The sequence below is a fragment of the Emydura macquarii genome, unplaced genomic scaffold (assembly GCF_026122565.2).
Source record: "Emydura macquarii macquarii isolate MOO-44397 ecotype Brisbane River unplaced genomic scaffold, CSIRO-AGI_Emac_v2 contig_2422, whole genome shotgun sequence".
Lineage (NCBI taxonomy): Eukaryota > Metazoa > Chordata > Testudines > Chelidae > Emydura > Emydura macquarii.
Genome location: NW_027132559.1, coordinates 7,906,948 through 7,933,931, shown reverse-complemented (window position 1 = coordinate 7,933,931; position 26,984 = coordinate 7,906,948). Strand labels below are relative to the sequence as shown.

Genomic DNA, 26,984 nt, shown 5'->3' with positions numbered 1-26,984 from the left:
CTGGAGTGTGAACGGCGGTGTCTGCGGCTATGTGCCGGAGACTCTGAGTGGGAACGTGGCTTTCCCGCCATCGCTGCGCCGCTCGGTACCGCAACAGGGTTGAGCGTAGTGTACGCCGGTCTCATTGGTGCCGAGAATGCCGGTGCCACCGGTGCCGAGCACGTGGGTACCAGTATCATCGGTTCCGGCTGTGACGGTGCTGATGTCATCATTACGGAATGCGCCGGTGCCGGTCTCATCGGTGCCAATGATGTCAGGTACGGCGGTGTCGGGTACGGTAGTGCCGGGCCCATCAAGGGCATAGTCACTTGGCCCGACGGTGCCTGAGCACTTAGGAGCACTGGGGGGCATCGGTGCTTTTCCCCGTCAGGGAGGCTGCTGGTGCCAGAACAGGTGGTGGTGGTGCCGATATCAACGCAGCCGTGGTCGGTGCCGTAGCAGAGGGGCCCGGCAGAACCTCCTGGCCCAGTGCCGTCACTCTGTGATGGTGACCCGGGCTATCTGTAGGCGAGCCGGTGCGGTGCCGAGATGTTTCCTGCACTGGGGTGCTCGAGCCCGAGCTGCGGTCGGTGCCGGAGTCGGCGCTGCAGCTTCTGCGTCGGCTCTTGGGGCCTCTTGACCGCCCCCGGTGCCGAGGCGCTCGACGACTGGGAGTTGGAGCTCGGAGGGGATGGGCTCTCCACCCTCCGTGACCGTCTGGGTGAGGATCGGGAGAGATGCTTCCTCCACCCACCGGAGCCACCCAGCGCGGGTTTGCCCCGAGACGCAGGTCCCCGGTCCCTCGGCTGAGGGGGGTACGGAGGCGTAGGCAAGGCCATGAGGGCCCTTGCTGCGGCGAACGCCTCCGGCGTTGACGGTCCTTGTAGGGGTGCTCCCCCACTCCCAGGAGTCGGGGGAGGCTCCCTACGAGGAGACACCGGTGCCAGAGGGACCTCCACAGCACGCGGCTGGGGTGTCTCCTGAACATCTCCCTGCTTAGCTGGTCGCAGGGAGGAGTCCGTCGAGGGCATCTCCGACCGCTTCTTCTTCTTAGTCGGCACGGAGGGCTTCGGTGCCGGTGCCGGAGATGCATTCTGCACCGAAGAGACGCTCGGTGCCGGGGATCTCGACGGCTCGGAGGCCGGGCGCAGCGCGGACTCCATAAGTAAGGCCTTCAGTCTCGTGTCCCGCTCTTTTTGGGTACAGGGCTTGAATGACTTACAGATGCGGCACTTGTCTTTCCGGTGCTGCTCTCCGAGGCAACGAAGGCAGCAATCGTGAGGGTCACTCACTGGAAATTGCTTGGAGCAAAGAGTACAACTCTTGAAGCCTGTGGAGCCAGGCATGGCTCCGCAGGAGCCCTTAAGGGCACTTAACAACTAAACAGTCACCAATTGACTTTTTTGAATAACAAAAACTAAATTAACAAGTACTGGTGTTCAAACAAGAACGATAAGCTAAGGACTGCTGCTTGCAATAGCAAGGGGCAGGAGTTCCAGCAACCATCAGAGGCGGAAAGAAGGAACTCGGGACCCGCGGGGCCTGGAGTGCCCTATATACCGCGATATGAGCGCGGCACTCCAGGGGGCGCCATACCCGGCCCTGCAGGTGTGCTAAGGTAAAAAGGTTCCAGGAATCTGTGCACGGGGCACACACACACCTAATTGGAATGCATATGAGCAATCACTCGAAGATAGAACTCTAGATATTTAAAACAAAAAACAAAAAAACAAGAATCACTGCCTAGGGAGAGAAAAGTTAACAGTGAATATGCTCTCAATTTAAGATAATCAATTTCCTTTAGCACCATCTAGTGGAGAAAATATACAGCAGCATGTAGAGACTGAAGAAATAAAACACTTTCAGTAAGAAGAGCTCAAGCACTCTAAAACATTGAAGTTTAAACCATGTCATGTTTTTACAAGATGACTGATGATAGCAATCAGTTGATCAGGCTGCCCAACCAAGTTCCCAAAGACTGATATACACCAACTGACTAACAAAAAAAAATAATGCTTAATCTTTAGCAGCTAGGGCTAACCTAATAGTATTAATACATACTAGAAAAACAGAGAACTCAGTCTACTGATAAAGGTAAATTAGCATGTCCTCTGTTGGTGGAAGGGGGGAAAATCAAATTATTTAATTTGCCTCTTTGTTTTCCTTTTTAAAATTGTAGGTACATTTTAATTTAAGATCTGCAGCATGTAGCTGCATTTAGCACATCAGTAACTTAAATTTGAGAGCTCAGTCATGACTGCAGAGTGCTGCAAAACAGTATCTTTACAAACAGCTATAAAAAACTATGAGCTAAGTTTGAAAGACCAAGACAAACTAACTCAATATATCCACAGCAAATGTTAAAAGTAATAAATAATAATAGTGCCCTCATCACTGCAAAAGAAATCAGATTTTGGGCTCTGGTCTTGAAGAAAAACCTCAAAGTTGTCATTCAGCTCTCCTAAGCAGAAGGTACCAAGAGAATGAAAAAAATGTTACATGAAGCCTTCAATCCCTTGATCCTCTCCTGATGAGATCAAGCAAAGCTTTAGCAGCCCTTGTTTTTTCTAAGATGGCAGGGCATAAAAACAAGGTCTAAATATTACCATTAGTTACACAGACATTTCTAATACAGTCCTGTATAAAAGATACTGGAAAGTCATAGTTTTCAACCTTCTGAGACCTAAAATGAGGCACAATATAGAACACAGATGGAAGTTAAGGTGACATGAGCTCCTTTCCTTTAAGATGCATGAGCTGCTTTCTCATTTCATTAACAAGAGTGCATTTCTGGAGTCATCTTCAAGGAAAAGAACATTAAGAGAATAGCAAGTCTGTACTAGAGATAACTAACAGTGCTATATAAACTGTTAATTAATTATGATTGCTGTCCCCCTTTGCTGGGTGCTGGACAAATCTGAATTTTTAAGGTTGTAAAATCAAGTAGATCTCAAAAGTTAGGAAATACCAGAATTCAATAGTACCTTCTGCATGAATTTTTGCTGTTCTTGTCTGAGACAGTTGCATTCTTTCTTCAGCTTTTCTAGTTCCTGTTCCAGTCTGTGAACTTTCAGGTCACTATTCAGCTTTTCTATTTCCCAGCTAGAGGGAGTTGAGTTTAAACTCTTCATCACTACAAAAAAAGATAAGCAACAGACTGATTTCCACTCCCATTATTCGGTTTTAGAGTAAGACACCGTGTCATAACTCCATGATGGGTATCTGCACCAGACAAAATAAAAAAGGCTCAAAGATTCAAAGTTTGTTTTTATCAATAAAGTAAATTAAAACATTTAGTATCACTATTTTTAATATATATGACGTCTTGCTTGGTATAATACCGAGTTACTCACCATCTAATATTTCATATCTCCTTTCCTAAGCAGTTTTCTTGGCTAGCCTTTCTTGTACAAAGATCACATTCTACACTATAAGAAATGAACGCAATAGGTTTCCCAATGGTTATTTATCAAGAAACCTAATCAACTTGTTGACAGAAGAAAAAGGGACAATCTATTTTCTGAGTTAACATATGTAGTCCCACTTTTCTTTTACTTAACTTCTCAAAAGCACCTTGTAAAATGCCTCATACAAAAACAGGATTGAAGGAAGGAAAAAAAACAAACAAACAAAAAAAAACCCCACACCATAAAACACCTGAAAACAGATTTGATACTGGGAAGTGTTCAGATCCAGATGTAGAACTACGTAAATTGGCACATGCCCAACGTGCATGCTTATGAAGATATTGCTCCTTTTCCCTCAGTTTTATACATGCTAGGTTTACTAGAAGTTTTTCCCCAATTATGCCTACTGGGAAGCTTCAAACAGAAGTGCAGAAGACATTACCAAGCAATAAGGTTAGCTAAAGAACCCTGAGTCATGTTTACCTCTTATTTGGAAACAAACAAAACAAACAAATAAATAAATATCCAGAGATGGCCTTGACATACATAAAAGACTAATATGCAAGTTTCTTTAATCACAAGTACAGATCATTCTAATATCAATTCAGCAGGCGGAAAAACAACTTTTTTCATAGCATACAGGCTCTCACTGCAAGATTATCTATCTAAATAAGTTAACACATAACATTGATCCAAACTCAAGATAAAGTGAATGATTTCGTTTTTGATGAATTATCAAAGTGTGTATGTGATAGGATGTTCACCCCATACCATTCCTCAAGGGGTAGATGGGCCAATTAGCCATGTAGGCTGCATATGAGGGGGAGCCAGGGCTCAATAATGCTTAATTAAGGATGAAGCTCACCCAGGCAGGAACAAGGACTTCTATGAAGCTAAGAAGCTGAGACAAGGAAGAGGCTGCAGGAGGAAGCAGTCTGCAGTCGCTCCTTGACAGGAGAGAGTTGTGTTGGAGATTATAGGATCTGGCAAGAAGCCAGGCAAGGAGAGAGCCCTGGGAAGCAGAGGAAGCTCTGACAAATGGTAACCTCAGACAGAGGTGCCAAAGGATAGTAGGTCAGAGCCGAGGGAAGTATCCAACAGGTCTGGGAGTATGCAGACCATAGCTGCAGACCCTTATAGGGTCCCTGGACTGGAACACAGAGTTGAGGGTGAGCCCAGGTTGCCCTACCAACCATAGGTCAAGTGGCACAGCTTATGGACAGAGACTGGAATACTGCCCGCAATAGCAGAGGGACATCTTGTCCCAAGAAACTTTGACATATCCTGGAAGGAGTGAGCTATGGTGACCTGTCTGAAGGGCCAAGTCACGAAGAGGGAGCAGCCGAGTCACGAATATAACGACCCAGAGTCCTGGAGAGTGAATGGGCTGAGCAACTGCAGGAGGGGGCATCCCATCAGTGGGGAGCTAATCCCCAGATGAGTCACCAGGAGGCACACCAGCAGTGAGTAGTGAATGCCGTTACAGTGCAGTATAAAAATCATCCACATTAAAACCTGGTATACACTTGAAATGCTGATTGACATAGCTATGTCACTTGGGAGTGAAAAATCCACAGCCCTATGCACCATAGCTATGCCAACCTAACCCCCAGTGTAGATGCAACTAGGTCAGTAGAAGGATACTTCCATCAACCTTGCTACCATCAGTCAGGGAGATGGTGTTTCTATAGCAATAGAAAGAGACCTTCTGTTGTTGTAGGCTGTGTCTATATTCCGGGATTATGCCAGAGTAGCTATGGTACTGTAGCTATGCTGCTATAGTCCCCATAAATTCAGACATGGCTTTCGTAAGTAACTTTCTTAAATTGGGATTTGAACTATAATTCCCTAAGCATCACTTTAAAAAAATACCCCAAAATGTTCTTTATTCCCCGTAGAAGGTAGCACAAGTCAAATATGGAAGAATGGAGCATTCCTATGTTTCATGTATATACCAGTTATATTTTGATATAAGCCTTTCAAATGTTTGTACAGGGTATACCCTTCTATATCTCTAATGTCTCTTCCACTTTCAGCGCTCTTCTTCCTTTCTTCCATTGATATGGTTGTTTATCTCCATGTTTTGCTCACCTCCACCCTTAACTCTTTTGCCCCTCTTCCACATTACAAAGTTCACCCTGCCAACCCTGGCTCTGGCTCATCCCCAACATCCACTTCCTCCACTCCTGCTCTCACGCTGTGGAGCATCTCTGGAAAATATCCCATCACCAGGTTTCCTCCTCTACAAATTAAATCTCTCCTTTTACTTCTGCCATATTCCTAGTGAAACAACTCTACCTCTCCCACTTAACTGAACCCCATGCCCACATTCCCAGTCATCTTTGACTTACTCCTCAAATCCTTCCTTCCTCCTGCCTCCACTTCTCCCTCTGCACAGGATCTCACCAATTTCTTTCAAGGGAAACCTGAGAAAAATATAATGTAGCCTTTCCCCTGTCTTCAGCTTATCTTCCCTTCCCCATTTGCCTCCTACAACTCTCTACTTCAACAGTCAGACGCAGAAGCTTCTAATCTCTTCTCCTTCTCTAACCCAACCACTTCTGCTCTCCTCATCTCCCTGTGCACACTCTCATCCCCTCCTATATTCTTCTCAATTTCTTCTGGCTCTTTCCCCTCACAATATAAGCATACATTAGTTTCTTCCATCTTAATAACCTCACCTTTGACTCCTCTTGCTTCTCCAATTACTACCCCACATTTTACAATTGCTCTCTGGAATTCCTCTCCTCCAATTCCACCATAGACTTTCTCCAAACCAGCTTTTACCCTTTATGTTTCCAACCTGCTCCTCTGAAACCAAAGTTGCTAATAACATCTTCCTAGCCAAATCTCAGGATCAGCACTCCATCCTCATCCTCTTTGATACCATCGACCATGCTCTTCTTGAAATCTTGCCCTCCCCTGTGACGTCATCCTCTCCTGGTCTCCTCCTATCTCTCTAATTGTTCCTTCAGTAGATCCTCCTCACCTACAAGCCAACATTATGTGGGGGTTCCACAAGGTTCAGTCCTTGGTCCCCCTTCTCCACTTTAACTTTAGGGTAATCTCATCCACAAAACACAAATTCAAATACCATCTCGATGCAGATGATTCACAGATCTACCTCTCTATTCCAGACCTGTCTCCTATTGTCAAAACGAAAATCTCGGCCTAACGTCTCTTTGTGGCAGTCTAATCATCAGCTCAAGCTCAGCAAGGCTAAAAACAGTTTAGTCTCTCCCATCCCCAGCGCAAAAAAAAAAGCAAATCTCCCTGGTAGCTCATTTCTTGATCACTGTGGACAACGCCATCAACATTCACGCTGAACTTGGATGTCATCTTTGACTCTGATAGATTCTAGATCTTCACATCCTGGCTATGTATATGTCTTGCTGATTCCTTCTGCATAACACCTCTAAATTATGGTCTTTCCTACCCTCCCTCTTAACTGAAACTCATCCTGTCTTGATTACTACAACATCCTTTTCTCTGGCTCCCCTGAGAAATGCAATCTCAGTCCATTTAAAATGCCACTGCATAGATAATTTTCCCAGCCCATCACTGACCATATATCCCCTCTCCTCGAATCCCTCCACTGGCTCCCCCTTCCGTACTGCACCAAACATAAGACACTTGTCTTCACTTTCAAGATCCTTCACAACCTATCCCCACCCTACTTTTCCTCTGTCATTCAGTATCAAAAGGTCGACTCCTGTTTTCGATTGGCCCATGAGATTAGCCTCTGATCACGCACTTGTTAAATTCTGCATCAAGTATCTTCATGCTTTCTCCAATGCTGCCCCTCATGCTTGAGAAAAGCTCCCCACAAACACACACAATGTTACCTTATTCTCATTCAAATCTCTTAATTCTCTCCTTTACCATGATGTCTATGAAAAACTGAACAGTTATGTATTTACCAGTGTCTTTGTTAAACCTGAATTTTTTTATTCTCAGTAAATAAAAATTAGAACAATGGAAGTAGTGAAAAAATTTGTCAGCCTCAGCTCTTTCACACAAGTGACTTGCAGTACAGCAATCCAACGTGATAACCATGTACACAGTCACACATGTTAACTCAAAGTTCCTCCACTATTATAGTGCACTGCAATCTTACACTCATTAATATAGTGTTAAAGCTCTGAAAAGTCTGCACTGCATATGCTGACACACTTAGTCGTATGCTAAGACATATGGCTTGTCTACACGGCACTTCAGCGTGTACTAGAGTACTAAATTCTAGTGCTCACTACATCTTGTGCACTAACTGGCCCATGCGGATCCTGCTGGTGTGCATTAAAAGTTCCCTAGTGCATGTTAATGTAGTTTGAAGTGGAACTACATTAAGATGCACTAGGAAACATTTACTGCACACCAGCAGGATCCACACCAGACAGTTAGTGAGCAACAAGGCTGTGCACACTAGACTTTACACCTCTCTGGTGCAGACTAATATACTATTTAGACAAGCAGAGAGTGACAAAACTGAATACCTTGTTGAGTTTCCACTTCAGTTCTTAGCTGTAGAAGCTCCACTTCTTTAGACTGCAACTGCTCACTCAAGATCTTCACGGTCTCTGTATTCTCTTTAATCTAGTTTAAGAAAAAAATTGTCAAGGCTCTTTCTGCACTTTGCTAGTTCTAATGCTAACTCTTATTTACAAAACTATAATTAAAGTTCCTGCATTCTTTTGGTGATTAGTCACAATGTTAAACTAGACAATCAGCAAAGGTGGCCCACAGTAAGAGGCATTGTTTAAAAGCTTTACCTCTTATTCCTATATAAAACACCACCAAAATGTATTTAATATGTATGCTCACTTGTTTAGATTTTTAAAGCAATACAAGTCTTCAGCAAGTCAGCAAAAGAAATCCAAGAATTCCTTCTATTTATACATTTACTCGATAATACATTTGCATGATGTGCATCTGTTTTTAATTTGTTATGCAAATGGACATACCATCTTATCCAGTTTGCTTTTCAGATTATCTCTGTCAATGCAGGCCTCGCGATAGGCTTGATAGGCCTTGTTTACTTGCTCACGTCCAACTGAGCTTGTTTCTTCTTCCAAACGGGAGCCAACGAGCTGAGTTTAGTAAGCAAGAGAAATAATCCTCACATTTTAGATTTGAAATAAATACAAAATACTGTCAGTGTTGTCTGATTATCAAACTATTGATATTTTACAGCCAGCAACCACTAAATTAATGGCAGTTTTATATTCTGGAAAATTAAGTCATGTCATACATTTATATTTACATGCACCAAAATTTTAGAGAGCAGTAATAAGTTACTTATATCTTGTACAGTCTACTTCTAGTCATCAGTGAAGGTTAGATTACAGGTAAAATGATTCTTTTAAAAACATAACTCAAACCACCCGACGTTTCAGTGTATTATCAGAAGTAGAGCTGGGCAAAAGTTTTCAGAAGAATAGTTTATTTGCCAAAAAATGCAGTTTCAGCCAACTAAAACTAATCCTGAATTTGACCTGATTAGTTTAGCTGGAAAAGAAGAAGAAAAGAAAAGAATGAACATGTGCATGTGTGTCTATCTATACGCCTTTATAATCTTTAGCCCAGTGACTAGGCCACTTGCCTGAAATGTGGGAGGCCCAAGTTTGAATCTCAGCACTGAAGCAGGACCTTCAACTCAGCTCTCCTCACTCCTTCTGGATGAGCATCCTAACCACCAGGGACAGGTTGCTCTCAGTCTCTCCTGTTGAAGGTCCTATAAATCCAGGCATGAAGCTACAAATCTCTTCTCTGAATCAGGCAGAGCGAAGATGTGAATTCACATCTCCTACCTCCCAGATGAGTGAATGAATCACCGAAACAGGGTCAGGCACTCTCTCTCTTTCACCCAATGAATATTTAAGTATTTATACACAATGGAACAGCTTGAACAGGAGAGAATGAGAGCTATCCACCTCACATTTGTTTACTGCCTAGAAGTTAGGATGCTCACCTGGAAGGGAGAGGTCAGTTCAAGTACCTGCTCCAGAGTGGGAATTCAAACCTGGATCTCCCACATCTGAGGCAAGTACCCTAATCACTGGGCTAAGTGTTATAAAAGGGGATGCATACACAGACTCAGACACACTCTGCTGGCTTAAAACAGATTTTTCCAATTTACTGACAAATTGTAAACCTTTGCAGAAATAAAGTGAATATATTTTCAGCTTGCTGGCTGAAGCAAAAAACCCAACCATTTACCCAGTTCTAGTTATAAGAGCCATAACCTCTTTACGGCATAAAATAAGACAAAATGAAGTTCAGTAAACATCAATTAGATATACACAATACAACTTCATTGCTTTAGCTTTTACTCACATTTACAATCAAATACTTAATCCCTTCATCTCTTAATTTTTTAATGATTTGTAAGCCACTTCTTTTGGGTAGATAATTTTTGGAGTACTGTTTATGGAAATGCCTAAAACTAGGTGCAGGTTGTGGGCATTAATTTAGTTTCTCAACCCCAGCTTAAGAACATCCAGCAGATTTTCCTGTGTGTACAGGAAAGAGGAACCCAAGCAGAATTAACTCACAATATATTCCATACCATACAGAAGAGGCAGCTGTTGAGGCAAGACACAACGCACTTCAGTTTGGGGAAGAGGGAGATAAAAGCAAGGACATACAATCTAGAGAATGTTTTGTTGTTGGTTTTTTGTTTTTTGGCTGGGGTGTGGGGTGGAGGGGGGAAGGATGTTGGAAAAAGCCAGCAGACAAGAGAATGAGCAGAAATACTGAATCTACTAGTAGCAAGGTTTAGCAAGAGAAGCCTGTATCCTGAAAACAAGGTTTGCAGGTTACACATCTGTCTCTTGAACTGTCAGAGGAACATTTGCACCAAAGGTTGGCCAGGTATGTATAAGCATCGATCACTTCCTAGAAACACTTTTCAAAAACTTATTTCTTCAGGAACATAGCATCAACAAAAAACTATGCAGAAGGTTCTGATACATGCAGAGATTATGAGATAAGGTTCCTTAGCCTGTGTAATTCAAGAGGTCAGACTGGAACATCACAATGACTTCTGCTACCCTTAAAGTCCATGAGTCGCAAATTGAGTTGAGTATTGCAGACTCTCTAGCGAAAATGTCCACGAGCAGAAGGTTTATTTCCTCGTTGCTCAAGACCAACTTCTAGGAACGTAACACTACCTGCTCCCAAGATGGAATAAAAATTGGTGATTTTTTTTTTTTAAATTGATTTATTTTTTTAAAAAGCTACTTCATTTAAATTCAATACAGGCTTCTTAAAAAAATAAACCTATTTAAAATTGAATTTGAAATTGACAATTTATGTTAAGGCCTGAAATTATTTGTTATTAAAATAACAGTTTAAATACAAATTTAAATATTAAGCAGTACATGTTTGCTGTCACATTTTAAAGAAAATCAAAACACTGAACTGGAGGAAGTCATTGGTTAAGAATCTGGAACCAGAGTTTATTGAAGCACTAAACCAGCTTTTGACAGTAATAGCCTCTTCTGCAGATGCAAGGAGAATATTTTCTTCATTTCAGTTTATTCAACTAGTTTGATTCAATGATTAGTTAATTCAGAGTTAAAAAATGGGAGTTGAAAACAAGCTTTCCTGCTTTCTCCTCTGTCAATTTATGAATAAAAGCTAGATAAAAAGATTAAATCAACTCTTTCTAAAATCTTGAAGGACATAGTGACCAGAAATAATCAGTTCAAGTCAGTAACTACAGATAATACTGCCTTTGTTTAATAAATTAAATACAAAACATGTTTTGATTATAGTTTTATAAGCTTTTTTCATATGTATCAATGCACCTACGATAATTTTTTTTTTTAATTTTTTTTTTTTTTAAATTAAAGAAAACTAAAATGCCACTTCTATGCATTTTTAATTGAATTTCCAGCTAAGTAAAACTTGAAACAAATCACAAGTAAAAATGAAGGATGATATAGTAAATGAATGCATCATTCACTATTATCTAATAAATGTAAAAATTAAGAATTTGAATAAATGTGAGTTAAGCTCTACAATTACCTGAATAAGTGTGTATAGGTATAATGTATCCTCCTGGTTAACAAGAAAGCACCAAGCTTAGTGTAAATGCTATGTTTGGCTGGTAACCATTAAAAAAACATGTTGATTTGCAACTAGTGAGTATCAAATCAAGATTAAAATCACTGATTTATATCAATCCACCTTGTCTCCCTAGAATGAATCAGTACCACTATCAGAAGAGGTGGCTACCCCGTCTGACAGAGGACTCAGGTTGTACACATGCAATATTTAACATAACAGAACTATTGGTATACTCTAATATATGGGGACAAGACTGCATGCCCACAATGACTGGCACCCAGGTACTGTAATTCAAAATAATAATCAATACAAAAAGAAAAATCACCGTTAGATATGCATGTGCACTCAAGATTAAATTGTGAATGTGCATGGTTTTGATCCTACAGGTTGCTAGGTAGATGCATAACTTGCTTTAAGTGGAATTGTGCATGCATGCATGCACACACACTAAGGAAAAGCCCAGCACCCCACAGGAAATAGTTGTACATACACTGTTTTATCATGGTTCTAGAGAGTTGTACATGGGAGTAGTGCCTTCAAAACCCTTCTATGACCAATCCAATCTGTTTTTGAAAATTTAGCCTTTTATGGTTTAATTACAATAGTTTGTTTTGTAAAAAGTGATGGCACACTAAAGATAGTGAGTGACGTGTACTTCTGAATATTTCTACCCTTAAATGATTTCTAAATTACACTAGTATCACCATAGTGCTGTACAATAGGAAATGGTGACCTCTAAACAGAGGTTCATAAGATTTATAGAGGAGTTTTTCTTAAAACCCAGGTGTTAAAAGTTATTCTTAACATGCAGCTTAGTTCAAGTCCTCTAAAGTATAGAACAACATTTCAAGAGTATCTGCGATACAGGAGTTGACAGGAGGAGGAAAAAAGTTTATTGACTAAGGTGAACCCTTTCAGGCCCCTACCTCAAAAACCAACTGGAAAGCAATTCACAAGACGTAAACCTCTGCCCTTGTTTTTTACATTGCCTACTTTATGAATTTATATTGTATACTGCATTTAAGTTTGTTTTTCTCCCTTGTTTAAGTTTTCTTAAATTTAGTTCCTCAGCTACAAAGAATTTTTCAGTTAAAAATTTGTAAAAGCTATAAACTAAAAATATCTGTGCCAAATCTGTGCCAAATTTAACCAAGTGTAAAATTTGCCACACTTATCTCAAAATTTTGGAATTTAATATTCATTTGGGGGAAAAAAAAAAAAAAAAAAAAAAAAAGACATTTAATATATTCCTTCTCATCCAGTTATCCTGTCAACAACTACAGACTGCAACCAGAATTCTGTGCCAGCTGCTTATAAAAATTTAAATAATTTAAATAAATAATTAAAATTAAATAAATAAATATCCTGTTTTGTGCATTTAATTGAATTTCAATCCAAATACAGCTTGATTAATTTTGGACTTGTGATTTATCATCTAGTAAGTAAGAAATGCATCAGTCATCATATTCTAACATCATAAAAAAAAAAAAATCTAAAAATTAGTATTCTGAATTAAATGTAAATTAAGCTATATCATTGCTTTAAATGTGGATAGATATATTGTACTCTCCTGGTTAGCTAAAAAAGCAATGCCAAATTTAGTGTGAAGGCTACATTTAGTTGCAAATCAACATCTTTTAATGGTTACCAACCAATATGAACTAACCATTCTTTAGGGAAATAACTAAAGTACAAATCCACAACAGGATTAAAATCAATTATTTAAAGCAAGATTTCCTGCCTCCTTATTTAAATCATTATTAAAGTGGATGATTTAGATTGCTTTGATTTAAATCAATCCATCCTGAGGTCTATATGAACAAATGAAATATTTTACAATTTCTCAAGAAGAAGTTTACACAAATTCAGGGCTAAATCATTATGACCTCACTCAGGAAAAAAACTCACTAATTTAATAGTTTTGTAAATATAACTAATGTTATTCAAGATTTACCCCTCGAGAAAATGACAATTTTTCTTAGCTTGAGATATTTTGGTTTTTTTGGAAGCCCTAAGCATGACTCAATTCCTTTTTCCAACATAACTTGAGGCTTCAAAAAGTTCTAGGTGTCAGCAGTCCAGCCTTTAGGTCTACTCTACCTTATAAAAAGCTAGATAAAGGCAAATGAGTGTCTTTGAATACATCAGATCATTCCTAATTCATTTAGAAACTGTCTGTCATTACCTTATGTGAAGACAATCTTTTTAGTCTATTCAAATCTCACTCTCTCTGGTCAGTGAAACAAAATATTCACTAATATTCACATTCTTCTGGCAATGACATTCCCCACTTGCAACTTCAGAGCTTTATAGGAAGATGGAGGTATGATGATCATATACCTGATCAAATTTTAGAGGGAATTCTTAGCCTGGGTAGTTTAAATAATCAAAAATAAAATACCACACACACACCTGGTAAAGTTTTACATTCTTAAATAAAGTTTTAAAAGATCAGGATAAGAACAACTATTGTTTGACTCTTGACACCAAATCTGGCCCTTTTTCTGAGGCTCTGAACTTGAGTCAAATATTTTTATTTTACATTTCTAGTTAAGTTTTTTGATTTTGCTATTTACCAACTTTGTTCACAGAAAAGTGAGGTTAAAGAACTCAAGAGTCAAAGGCTATTTATCAGGAAACTAGGTTGTCAGAGGAAAACAATTTGTGTTTTAAGGACTGTGTGTGTATCTACCTATATAAAATTAAATAAAAGTTATTACAAAATAGTATTTCTTCTTTAAAGATATACACATTAATGATATTATGAACTGACATCCATCCATCCACGTTTTAAGGAAAAAAATCTTTTTATTACAAAACAGTAAAAAAGTCACACTTACTTTTTCTTCTAAGAATCTTACTCTTTTCTTTAGGGAGGAGTTCTCCTTTTCTGTCTCCTTTAGTCGTTTCTTGATATCTTCATAAGCAGTAACCAGTGCAAAATGTGAAGCAACAGACTCATCCCCTGTATATGATGGAATAGGCATCTCTCTGTCTCTTCTATGAGTACTGTCTGCTTTTTCATGATTCAAAATATAGATGTCATCTTCTCCTAGCTCATCCATGACAGCTGTTTGAAAAGACATAAGAGTGTTAAAAAAATTCTCACCATGATACATGTCAAAAGCACCTCAGTTTAAAAAAGCCTTCAGGCATAATGCCACAGGCACTTAAAAAAAATATTTCCTTGTTATTTATTTATCTTTGCCATGTCATCTTAAGTTCACAGAGAATCCGTGAAACCCATTCTTCATCAAAATGCTCAAGTTATCCCATCAGATGTTTCCATACTTAGACTTCTCGTTCCCTATTTACACTCCTCTATACTTACAAACTTCATCAACTTCCACTGTTTGCAATATTTTCCCTTGACCAAAATCCATCATCTCATGTGTTTATAGAACTCTTATGGAAAATAACTATTAATGCAGTTTTAGAGCTTGGCTGTTCCAAGTTATATTTAGATCATAAGGAGAAAAAAGTCTTTGGATCTTTTGCAAGTCAATGAGGGCTGCCATCTCACTACACAAAATTATCATCATTTTCAAAAAGGTGTGGATTTAAGGAATCTAGTAACTTATATAGTCCCTCACCCCACCAATTATCATTGTACCTGAGCATCAGTGCCAAAAGGAAAGCACTGTTTTGTCCAGAAAGAACTTTTATTCTAGAAAAACCTAAATCCACATTCTCAACCCAAAAATACTACCATTCCCAAACCCAAAATTTGAAATGATCTATTATTGGCCATTTAAGTGGTGGAATGGCAACATACTGCACAGCAATTCAAAAGCCATTCTTTATTTTGCAACAGCAAGAAGAGATGCAGAACACACTTAGTAACATGCAGACTCTGTCCTAATGTATATGGAAAAACTAAATCAGATGAAAAATATCACCCTACAGACTAGAGTACATCAGTATGACAAATGCAAAAAAAAAAAAAAAAAAAAATTTTTTTTTTTTAAATTTATCTTAGCTATCTATATTTTATCCTGGATTCATGCATTTTACTCTGCAAGCACGGTTAAATAGCACATTTAAAGAAAGTTTTGTGCACTCTGGAGCTATGGACAGAACACAAATTTCCCCCCCTCTTTATGTCACTACAGAGGGGAGGTAAGGTTAATTCTGATTAATGATTATTAACATAAACAAGGCTTTGGATTAGTTAAAAACTTTATGAAAAATAATGTTTTATGCAAAACTAGGAGCAGTTATTTTGTAGCTGTTTTATGACACTTGCTGTTCAAAAAACATTTTTTTTTTAAAGAAAAAGCTCATGTTGAGAAACACACATCTTGGTTGGACTACTTGCTCTAAGTGTTTAGAGTAAGATGCCTCCCAGTACACTGCTAGTGACAGATTGTTTTCTGAAACAAACAAAAGAGGGGAACTGGTAGAGAATGCAACTAACTATGCAATGAAGGCACCTCATATCACAGGTCAGGTAGAGATGGTATGTCTGATGTCCATCAACAGGACTCTTCTGAGTAGACACATTGATGCAACATGACCCAGTACTTTACATTCAATATTAAATACCAGACTATATCAATCTTTCCATTCAAATTAATTTAGTATTGGTGAAAGTTATCAGGATTGACTGTCCTGGCATTTGTCTACATTCAGGTTTTTCCTCAAATTCTCTCACTGTTGATCCTGTTGGTGTTGCTACATAACCACAGTGAGAGCCTTTATATTGACCAGTTAGTTGTATAGACCAATTTTTACTACCATATTTGTCCAGATCTACTCTGAGCAGGTTTACATGGTAAAAAACACTGGCAGCTGGTGCACACTATACCACCACAAAAGCTTCAATAGTGATAAAATTTGAAGAAAACCTGTGTAGGTCCAGCCAATAAGATAGAAGTTTTCCATCTGCAAAAATCAAAAAGCATATATAATGGTGCATATGTTCAAAGCACCTACAAACATTAACTAACTACAAGTGGCACAAAATTTCCCTCAACTGCTATTGCTGTGCCTCATACTGAATCTGGAAGAACCACTACAAAAGACTGAATAGGTTCCTACTACATTCTTTGTCCCATGAGAATGTCAAAAGCATACTCATTATTCCAAGGTATCTGAGGTTGAAGGTGCTACTTTGATAGAAATAATAAACGGCACTAATTGGTACTTTTAACTGGGAGGGGGGAAAAGGAGACCCTTTATAGTGCTCTGCATACAGAAGCGATGAAGTGTGCAACAACCTCCCCCCAGTTAAAGATACAACAAGAAGCATTCCACCCTCTCATCCTCCCCTACTACAGGGACTCCCTGCAACCCCCACACCCACTCCCTCACACCAGGGGCTCTATGTACCTGTATCCCATTCTCAGGGATTACTTTGTCTCCCCCTTCCCCCCATGCCAGAGACTGTGTTCCCATCCCTAGAATCCCACATTCCCCATCTCATCTCCTCTCTCGGTCCTGCTTCCACACCCAACAACCCTCTAAGTCACTGCTACCCTTACCACCACCCTCCACCCCCATTTCCTTGCAGGTCCCTGTTTAACCCCCTCCAAACCCTCCCTGTAAACCTCTCTTATTTCCAATAGAGTCCAGGCTACAACCAACGTCCCCATACAGCAAAACAAGCTGCTGCTTGCGATGTGTCAGCACAACACGGGGAAGAAGAAAATTCCACTGAAGCCTGCAGCATGAGAAGTCTGGGGGCCCTGAATCAAACTTTTCTGGTGTTCCAATTTGCTCCAAAATCAATAGACTTCTGCCCATCAATGCCTAGAACATTCTCTTAATTTTTGCGATGTGGCATTCTATAGTTATTGGCTTACAGACAAACACCACTGAAGCGTTAGACCTCATTTTACTCGGCCAATGAAAGGATTTTATGGTTACAAAAATCAGATGTTAGAGACAGAAAAGCTTATATCAGTCATCCCATGGGATTTGGGCTTTTGGAGCTGGCCTAAGATCAGCTCCTTTCCAACAGCCATCAAATAGCACGGACTTTGGCTAGACTCAAGTTTAGCAGAACAATTTCATATCCAACTATCAATCCCTTTAGGAAAGGCCAGTATAACTGGATAACTACGTATATGCATTAGTCAGCTTTTAGTTCTCTTTCTCTCTGCATACTCAAGTAGCTCCTCACCTTCAGCTCTGCATCTTCCTTATCCTTTTTAGCAACAATTCTGATAATCTCTTACTAACTTCTGATATGCTCTACTGTTTTTCATTATTGTCATGTCCAATATTTATTCCCATGCTATTTTCTTAACTAATTAAATATTATTGTCTTTGGGCTCTCTTTCAAAAAGTGTACTAATAACATAGCACATACAAATGGTGCTTTATAAATTCAGGTATTGTACATTTTTCCTGTACCTGTTGAGAGGCTTTTTGCTGCACTAAAATTTTGTGCTTCAAAAAAATCTTTGGTTTAAAAAGAATATATATATACAAAACAAGCGGTTGTGGGAAACAAGCCGCTTGCAAAAGAAGACCAATTCCGCTTACGATAAGCAGACTTGATGACTATCTCACAAGTTGTTAGGATGGCCATTACCCTCAGCTACACCCCTTTGGGGGTGGGGAGAGTTTACTAGCAGATTATTTTGGGGAAGAAAACTGGTGAATGGGTGATGAATAAAGGAGGAAGTATAAAGCTCACGAGAACAAGTGTGATTTTAGATGCTTTGCTTCTAAGAGGAATTAACAAGGGCAGACAGGAGGAAAGAAGCGTAACAGTGACCTATTTGAGTGGGGATTTCTAGGTGCCAAGGGATGGAAAGTTAGAGTTAGGAGACATCTGCCTTGACAGACTCATTGCATGAAATTAAAGCAAAACATTAACCTAATTTTTAATATCTCAATTAATAACAGGTCTATTTAACAACATCTTCATTCACAATAACCAGGAAAAATACTGATCCTTTACCATGTGAAAGGAAGAGGCACAAATGAGGTTCCAAACCTACACATTAATGTGACACAGTGCCCAATCACAGTGCCCATGCACATGAGCTGCAAATAAAACCAAGATACCAGATTGACTCCATTTTCAAAATTAGCAAACGTATTAAGCTACATAAATAGAAAACTAAATTTGGTTTAATGAAACCTCAAGTCTAAAAACATCTACATAACACGTACAGATAGGTGAAATCAAGTGATTTAAAAGCTAGACTTTGATGTTCAATCTACTATTAAACCATTGAAATGACATTTGTATACATTCCACATGAGAGGTCTGCAGGCACCTGTTTAAAGTAAAAAGCTAGGTAAGGAAACAAATTGAGTGTCACAGTTTCAGGGTAACTGCACCTGTATTTCCCCATCTGTGGGCACTCACGTAAAGGTTTCCAGCTCCCAGATGTCACCTCTCCTAGGTGGAGACTCATGTCTCATTCCCTCCTGACCAGAAGTTTTAAGACTGCAGAGCCCCCTGGATTACACTATGATATCCTCAGCAAACCAGTCCTCCTAATAAGGCTAGTGCCTGCTCTTTGTTTTATCTCGGTGTAATTGCCAGCAGTTACGAGTTATGACAGAGTTCTTTCTAAGCAAGCACATTTATTCTTCAAGTAAAAGCATTTCAGAAAGAACATATAAAAACCAATAAGCATTCCTATATACATTAACAGCTTACCAGAGGTCATCCATCAGTCTTATGGGGCCCCAGTAAGCCAAAATCTTTCTAACCCTTCCACAAGGGTCGGAGGGGGGGGCCCTGGGACAGAAGGTCCTATCTGTTTGCTAGATCAAGAAGAAGGCTCTGAGTCTTTTGTCTGTTAGTCACTGCAGAATCTACTTTAAACCAGAATATGAGAGCCTCCCCAGGAGATGGTATCTCTCTGAAGATGTTATAACCTGAGTGATTTGCCTTAATCATCCCCTACTGTTTTCACTTCCTGGAGGAGCTGTGGTATCCCTTCCCCCACATACAGTGTATACAACACCTGGCCCACAAATGATTCATAAATCATTCATACACTTAATACAATATGGTCTCCCAAAGATATTGCAGGAAGTCGCCCTGTCTGTTACAGTGAGTTTTCTGCTTTTGAAAATTAGCAGGATATCCATGAAAACTGAAGTCCTCTTTACCCACTGAACAGTGGTAGCATAAGCCTCCCTGAAATTCTTCAAAGCTGATCTCAAAGGAACCACCTTTTAAAGGTATATTTATTATTTCAATTGTGCTAAGCATTCTTAAAAAATAAACACACACACACACACACAGGAAGATGTGGTCATTGCCCCAAACAGTTTACAATCTAATTTAAGAAACGATGCAAAATGAGTAACAAAATTATAGACAAAGAGGGAGAAGAGACAGAAAAAAAAAAAAGAAAGAAAGGTGTTTACATATAGTCTAGCTGTATCCATAACATGGATTCCCTTAATTGTAAATGTTGGTCTGTTTCTGTGCCAGTTGAGAATTCTCTCTTTACTCAACCTGTCAACAAACGTGTCTCTTTTGAAGTTGCATGTGATATGGATTCCTGACTAATAAAAATGATACTGAAATCAAGGATTCATTTTACATTAAACTGCTATCAGCTGACCAAGAAGTGCATTGTGCCTCATTAATGTTTCTAGCTGCAATACAAGGTCGTTTGGGATAGAGGAGGAATCATAATTAAGAAATAAATTAACACTATGAAAGATATCAGGATAATCACAGTAGGTAAGATCAGCTGTTGATTAATTTATGTCTACACTATGCGAAAAACTTCTAAACTAACTGGCTGAAGGAAAAGAGATTTGGGACCGAGTTCTCAGCTAACACACTAAGCTCTTACTAAAAAGGATGGGAACTATAAGCAAATGCAAGGGCAAAATGTGTCCTTTACACAGTACACAATTAGCTACGTTATAAAGGCTATTGCTGAAACAGCACAATGAATGGCTAGGAGGAATTGTGTGTCTCAAAATGAAACAGAATCCATGCTCTGAGACAGTTTCATTTTCCTGGAAACAGTTGGGCTGGAGATAAAGTAGTGAGAGAAATATTAGAAACCTGTCCCAAATGGCATAGTAAGAAAGGACAATTTAAAATAGAAATGAACAAATAAAAGAGGGATCCAGCTGAACAGCAGTATTAATTAAATGAATCACAGTGCACCCAAACCTTGAGTACTGCATGCAGTTCCCGTCTCCCCATCTCAAAAAAAGATACGTTAGAAATGGAAATGGTATAGAGAAGGGCAACAAAAGGGTATGGAACAGCTTCCATATGAGGAGACACTAAAAAGACTGGGACTTTTCAGCTTGGAAAAGAGACTACTATGGGGGGAAGGGGCATGATAATGGTCTATAAAACAGGGTGGATTGATTTAAATTGCGATGATTTCAATCATCAAGAGAAAATCATTGATTTAAATCAAGTTTTCCACGGATACCTCTTCACATATTTCTTAAACAATGGTGCAAACATGATCAATAAAACATGTTAATTTACAACTCAATACAGCATTTTACAACATCTAGGAGAGTATACTTTGTGTAATTTTTTAGCTAACCTGATTTTTATTAATTTAGGAAATAGTACATAATCCTCATTACCTGTGTCAAGCTGCAGATGCATCAGCAGTACATTAGGAATGGTAAGAACTAAATCTCACACACAAACACAACAGCACTTATATTTTATTAAACTAAATCTTAAATGTTACATAAAAGTTTTCTCTTTTGTTTGTTTTAAACCTGCTACATTGCTCCACCCTTCAAGGCTTAAACTGGGAAATTTCCCCTCAATATTTCCTGCACACTGTTCAAGTTCCTTCTCATACGCTAACAACCTTCCACCAATGTCTGCTCTACCAGTTGGAGTGTAGCCTCGTGATAAGGACCCAACCATGTCAATTAAGTGTTAATTGTTAATGTGAAAAGGAGAATATGTGGCATAAATTAACCGAGCAATCTTTTCATCTATGGTGTCTTGTTGGTATTTGCTGGTCCTTACCACAAACCCATCCATGGCGGTAGTTTTACTGGATGATTGAAATCTTTTGCTTGCTACTGATACTTTGTTGTCTGAAATACGTTTAGTTGCAGCACTGCTGCTAAAAGTACGAACAGATGACTCTGAAGTTGTTGAAGGTAGACAGTCACAGTCAAAGTCTCTTATGCTTAAATGAAATCTTGAAACAAAATTCAAAAATGATTTTGAATAGTCATTCTTCTAAGTTCTTCCCACTCTATTATTCCAGTTAATCATTTACATTTTTCCCAGCAAGGATGCAGATCCGATTCCAAATTACCAAAAAAGCTAAGACTGACTATACTTAAAGTGCACTTAATTTTGGAGTAAGCCCCATAGAACTCACTGGCACTTCTGTTTTTTGAGAAAACAAGTATAGGATGGGGTTCCCTTAGGAAAGCTGAGTTATGCTGGAGTAAAATAGGGAATAGACTTATGGCATCACCATTATGGTCTGTGGCCATGATGTTCCAAAATAAAGGGCATGTATTATGTAATATAAAATAAGAAAATGACACCCAGTGGCAACTGGGAACTCTAGATTTCTCTTACTGAAGCTTTCTGTGCCGTATACTCACTCGGGTGATAGATTCTAAACCTAGTTAGCTAATTAAGCAAACCATAAGGATTAGCTAAGCTGACCTTTTTTTTCTAGCAACATCCAACATAGCAAACAGCTTGGGAATTTACTTGTTAAATCACACTTAAACTAAAAGGCATAGAGAATCTTAAAGAATGATGCATTGCAAAGTGAACTATTTAACAACTAACAAGTTGATCCACATTGTTCTTCAGACATATCCACTTTTTCATCCACATAATTTTCTCCTAATAAGCAGTTTTCATTATGATGTTTCATTCTTGCAACTAGGCCCTGCATCTCCTTCTTGCACTGCTTATATTTGACACATTTTCCTTTTTTTTAACCCAGGGAAGGAATTTCTTCAAAATATTCCCAGATAAGGTCTCTCTTACATCCAGAAGCCATGACAGTTTTTCTGTGGCAAAAGCGTGGGGGAATATAGGAAGCTGTGTGTCTACTGAATAATGTCTTCCCTTTTTCTTTCCAGTCCACTCCACTGTTTCTTGCTACTCTGCCTCCGCCCTTTGTCTCTCTGTCTTTAAGACAGTGTCTTAACTAACTCCTCTGCCTTGCTTGGCCCAGCTCCACCACCACATAAGCACAGAACAACAATTCTATCCAGCCTGTGTCTTTCTTTGCATGTGACTTTAGTCTGCTGAGAAACAGAAACTGAAAGCCCAGAACTGTCAAGAAGCAAGAGCTAGTAGTTAGGCTGGACAGACTAGAGTTATTAATCCATTTTTATGAGACTAAGTGTAGGTTTAGCATGTTTGTGATGAGATTTAATTGTAACTGTTATTTTTAAGCGAGAAAGAAATTTAGTATTTTATTGATGATTTTTTTTTAAAAATTTAAAAAAACTGATTTAAATTTAAAAAAATCCAATTTTTTTATTTTTTTAAAAAAATCATTGATTTTTATCCACCCTGCTATAAAACCATGAATCATGTGGAGAAAGTGAATAAGAAAGTGTTATTTACTCCTTCACATAACACAAGAACCAGGGGTCATCCAATGAAATTAATAAATAGGTTTAAAACAAACAAAAGGAAGCACTTCTTCACAAAACACACAGTCAACCTGTGGAACTCATTGCCAGGGGATGTTGTGAAGGCCAGAACTATAACTGGGTTCAAAAGAGAATTAGATAAATTCATAGAGAATAGGTCCATCAGTGGGTATTAGCCAAGACTCAGAGATGTGACTCAGAGACTAGAGCAATCCTGTGCTCTAGATGTCCCTAGCCTCTGATTGCCAGAAGCTGGGAGTGGATCATTTGATTGCCTGTTCTGTTCATTCCCTCTGGAATTTGCCATGGTTGGAAGACAGGATACTAGGTTAGATGGACCATTGGTCTGACCTCGTATGGCTATTTTTGTTAGTCCAGTTTCTCAAATACTATTTTTGAGGCAATTAGAAGGATTTATGACTTTAAATAGGTGATAGACAGTGTTTCCTGAAGTTTAATATATGTATTATTCCACAAGTCAGTAGTTCTCAAACTACAATCCACGGACTACTGAGTGCTTGCTGGTAGTCTGCAGAAAACTAACTGGTCAGATAGTATTGGTTCTCCTTATGTTCATCTACTATATCTCATTAAAATAAGAAACAATGCATTGCTTTTCTTTGTCCATGGCACAGATTTATGCAGTTTATATCAGTTTTCAGAATGACGTGCATTTCATGAAAAAAGTGACTCAATGTTAATACACATTTTTACTTACTTCCAAAGATAAGAAAAAGTAAAACAAAATAAAAAAGTGTTATTGTATATCCCAAGTAAGTCTGTGTATGAAAAATCCAGTCCTATTTTACTTTTCTTTCCTCTTACAAGTAATTAAACCAAATATTTGTAAGAGTACATTACAGTAAAATGTTTCCTGCATATACCTATAGATAATACACTCTATATGCCTCCCTAGATTTGTTGTGGGCTTATAGAAAGCATTTTGTGTTGTTCCTTAATTTATATTAAATGGTAATAAACAGCTTTTAAGATTTAACATGTTACTTGTCTTAGGACATAATCATTTCCTCATTGCTTAGTAATAATACCTGGCACTTACTCTTTTCTTCTTCAATTGTCTTTATAAATATTACACAATCATCAACACCACATGAAGTAGTTAAGTATAATACACATTTTACAGATGGGGAAATTGAAACAGAGATTAAGCAAGTTGTTCAAGGTCACAGAGGACTCATGTGGCAGTCAAAATTAAAACTCTTCAGAGTTCCTGGTTCCTAATCCTGTGCTGAGACTAGACTTCCTTTTTAACAAAGGGTTCCATTTCCCCATCATCATATCTGAACATCTAACAAGAAACTATACTTTCTCTCTTTTTTGCACATTCCATCACATAGACTTGATAGGAGTGCAAAACAAGAGATTCCTTCATCCATTTCCAAGATCAATTAAAAAAAATTATTTCTCACACTGTACTAACATGAGCTCTATGGGGGAGCAGGGCTTGTAGTCTCTCAAGTCTCAGTTAGTTTGGATCCTCAGCACTGGCAGCTGCTGCTTACAACTTTCCCCAAGAGTTAGCAGTGACCTGGACATGATTCTTTTCAGTTTCACCCCAGCTCAGAGGGTTCTGAGGAGCAGCAAAGAAACCAGACATCCTTGTCAATTTCATTTTGCTGCTGCTGGGGAACAGAAGCAGTGGAGAAGCTGGAAAGATTTATCTGCAGACTCAGAAACACACACTGCACAAGCTCACATTTAGGCGAGTATCTTGGCAACTAGAAGGACCAAAAATGTAAGTTTATCAGACAAATTTACACTCCTCAATCTTTTCCATATGTTCATTCCCTACTTGCTAGTGAGTTTTTCAAGCTCACACGATTACAATAAACACTCCTGTACACTTATGAGTATTACATCTTTATAATGCATTCAGGACAGCTATATTTGGGTTTGCATTATATGACTTCATGATGTTTGATAATATTTTTCTCCCCTTCACGACCTATGTTATGGAACTGTGAAGTGCCATGTATCCTCCCTCATCTGACAGGGCTTCACTTGCATGGAGCTTTCTCCTGGTGTCATTCTGAGGCTGCTACTTCCCCTGCACAATCCCCTGACGCCCCTTCTGCTCCGGGGGCAACCGGACAGGAAGCACCACAGCAGCAATAGCTATTCGCAGCTCCTTTCCCGTCATCCTGCCAGCTTCCTCTCCACAGGAGGCAACTTAAAATGCTGGCCCGGGGTCACCGGCTGGCCGGCGGCACATTAACGCGCTGACCGTGACTCTGCGGTCAGTGCGGACCAGAGCACGTCGTGCGACTCACGCCCCTCATCGCCTCCGCTAGCTAGAGAGGCGCCAACTGTCCTAAAACGGACAAGCCGCGGAAGGCGATTGGGGCCGAGAGCAGGCACCGGGGCAAAGAGGGAGCGCGTGGGCGCAGAGGCCCGACAGCCGGGGGCCGCGTCAGCCGAGTCACCTGCTGAGAAGGCGAAGTCACCGCTACCCTTCCCCCAGGGATGGAGCGGCCCTGACCTGCCCGGGGCTCTCTCCGCTCGGCTCCGAACTCAGAGGCGTCCGTGGCGGGCAGCGGCCTCGACGAAGAAGCCGCGGCCTCCGCTCGGCCTCCTCGGGGCTCCCATCGCCTCCACCTGGTGCGCGGCCTGACGACGACGCCGCTACCGGGGCCTCCTGCCCCCTCCAGGAAGTCAACAAACCCCTCACGTGACTCCAACGTCTTACGTCGCCCTCCCCCAGGGCACCGGCAGGTCCCAGAAAAAGACAGGGAGGGCGGGCTATAGAAAGGGGCGGGACTACAACTCCCGGCATGCAGTGCGCGGGCAGGACGTGGGTTCGGCGCAACCCAGCATGCCGGGAGTTGTAGTTCCATCCCTTTCTATAGCGTTTGAAAAAGTGCTCGGCTGGCTGCGTGGCGACCACCCCCTATTAAGGCACCTCTCCTTTTTGTCACGCAGGCAGCAGCGCCCTGCCCGCCCACGTGCTGTGAGTGACGGCTATCCCTTTGCCCATGAGGTATTCCTGTTCCCTGCTTGGAGCATCCGCGGCGCTTTGCGTTCCTGTGCGGGACGTTGCCCATAGCCCAGCGTCAGCCTGCGTGCCTCCGCTGTGTATCTTTCCATGCCTGCCCAGCCCACTTTTTAACATGCTTTTTAACAAGATCAGGATCTGTTCTTTAGAGCATCTAACAGTGTAAAATAGACCTCTCTATATATAATCAATCCATAAAAAATCTTTCTTTTTTGCAGGGAAACTTGTGCTTGGCAGATGAGCATTTTGTAAGTAGTATTTCTTGGTGACTGATAAAGCAGAACAGCTTTGGCATTTTTATTTTTTTTAATTCTTATGCAGTATCTTCATCACAATGATTCACTGTGACCATCATTTTTACTGCATATGCACAATGTTATAACAATAAAGGAAATGGAAATGAAGTACATGGTACAATAATCACTTATTTTGTCACACAATGACTGAAATATTCCAAACTAAGTTCTGCCTTTGGACAAGCAGGCACATCTCTCCATAAAGTGTCTAGAAAGTTAGAAGACACACGTGTTATTTTTTATTAAAATAAAAAAATCTCCTTCATGAGATTTAGGATTTTTTTTTTTTTTTTTTTGGTAGTTGCTCAAAAGAAAATCATGGCTCAGAGTCAGAAAGCCATCATGCCACTCACATCTGGCCAGCTGGTTGTCCCTCTGTCACAAGGGAGGGGCAGGCATCGCCTAGCTTGCCAGTAGCTGGCAGGCCTCCGTCGACTTCAACCTGATTTTTTCCTCTTATTGGAAACAACCTGCTACATCCTGAAAATTAGATCGCCACTCAGGTCAAACCAGGATCACGACGGTGCTGTAGGCTGGCGCTTAGAACACAACCAAGGCAGGTGCCTAGCAGGGGAGGTTTCCGAGGTTTGCGGGTAACCCCAAGAAGCTGCTTGTGTTTTGTGTGCCCTTAAAGGTTGTCTCCTGCTTTGTGACTCAGGGCTCCTGCGT

General features: G+C 40.0%; 1 protein-coding gene across 2 annotated transcripts in view; it reads right to left on the bottom strand.

Annotated features, from left to right (window-relative positions):
* Nucleotides 1–26,224, bottom strand: part of AZI2 (5-azacytidine induced 2) — a 45,100-nt gene extending 18,876 nt beyond the window's left edge. The window contains exons 1-5 of one of the 2 annotated variants that reach the window (XM_067561873.1): nucleotides 25,507–26,224; nucleotides 14,297–14,526; nucleotides 8,348–8,473; nucleotides 7,880–7,979; nucleotides 2,964–3,112 (exon numbers count right to left, since the gene is read on the bottom strand). In XM_067561873.1, coding sequence (XP_067417974.1) covers nucleotides 2,964–3,112; nucleotides 7,880–7,979; nucleotides 8,348–8,473; nucleotides 14,297–14,526; nucleotides 25,507–25,861 — 960 coding nt within the window. In that variant the 5' untranslated portion in view covers nucleotides 25,862–26,224. Of the gene's footprint in view, nucleotides 1–2,963; nucleotides 3,113–7,879; nucleotides 7,980–8,347; nucleotides 8,474–14,296; nucleotides 14,527–25,450 lie in introns of both variants that reach the window. The other variant, XM_067561874.1, reaches the window with a different exon arrangement.
* Nucleotides 26,225–26,984: the final 760 nt, after the last annotated feature.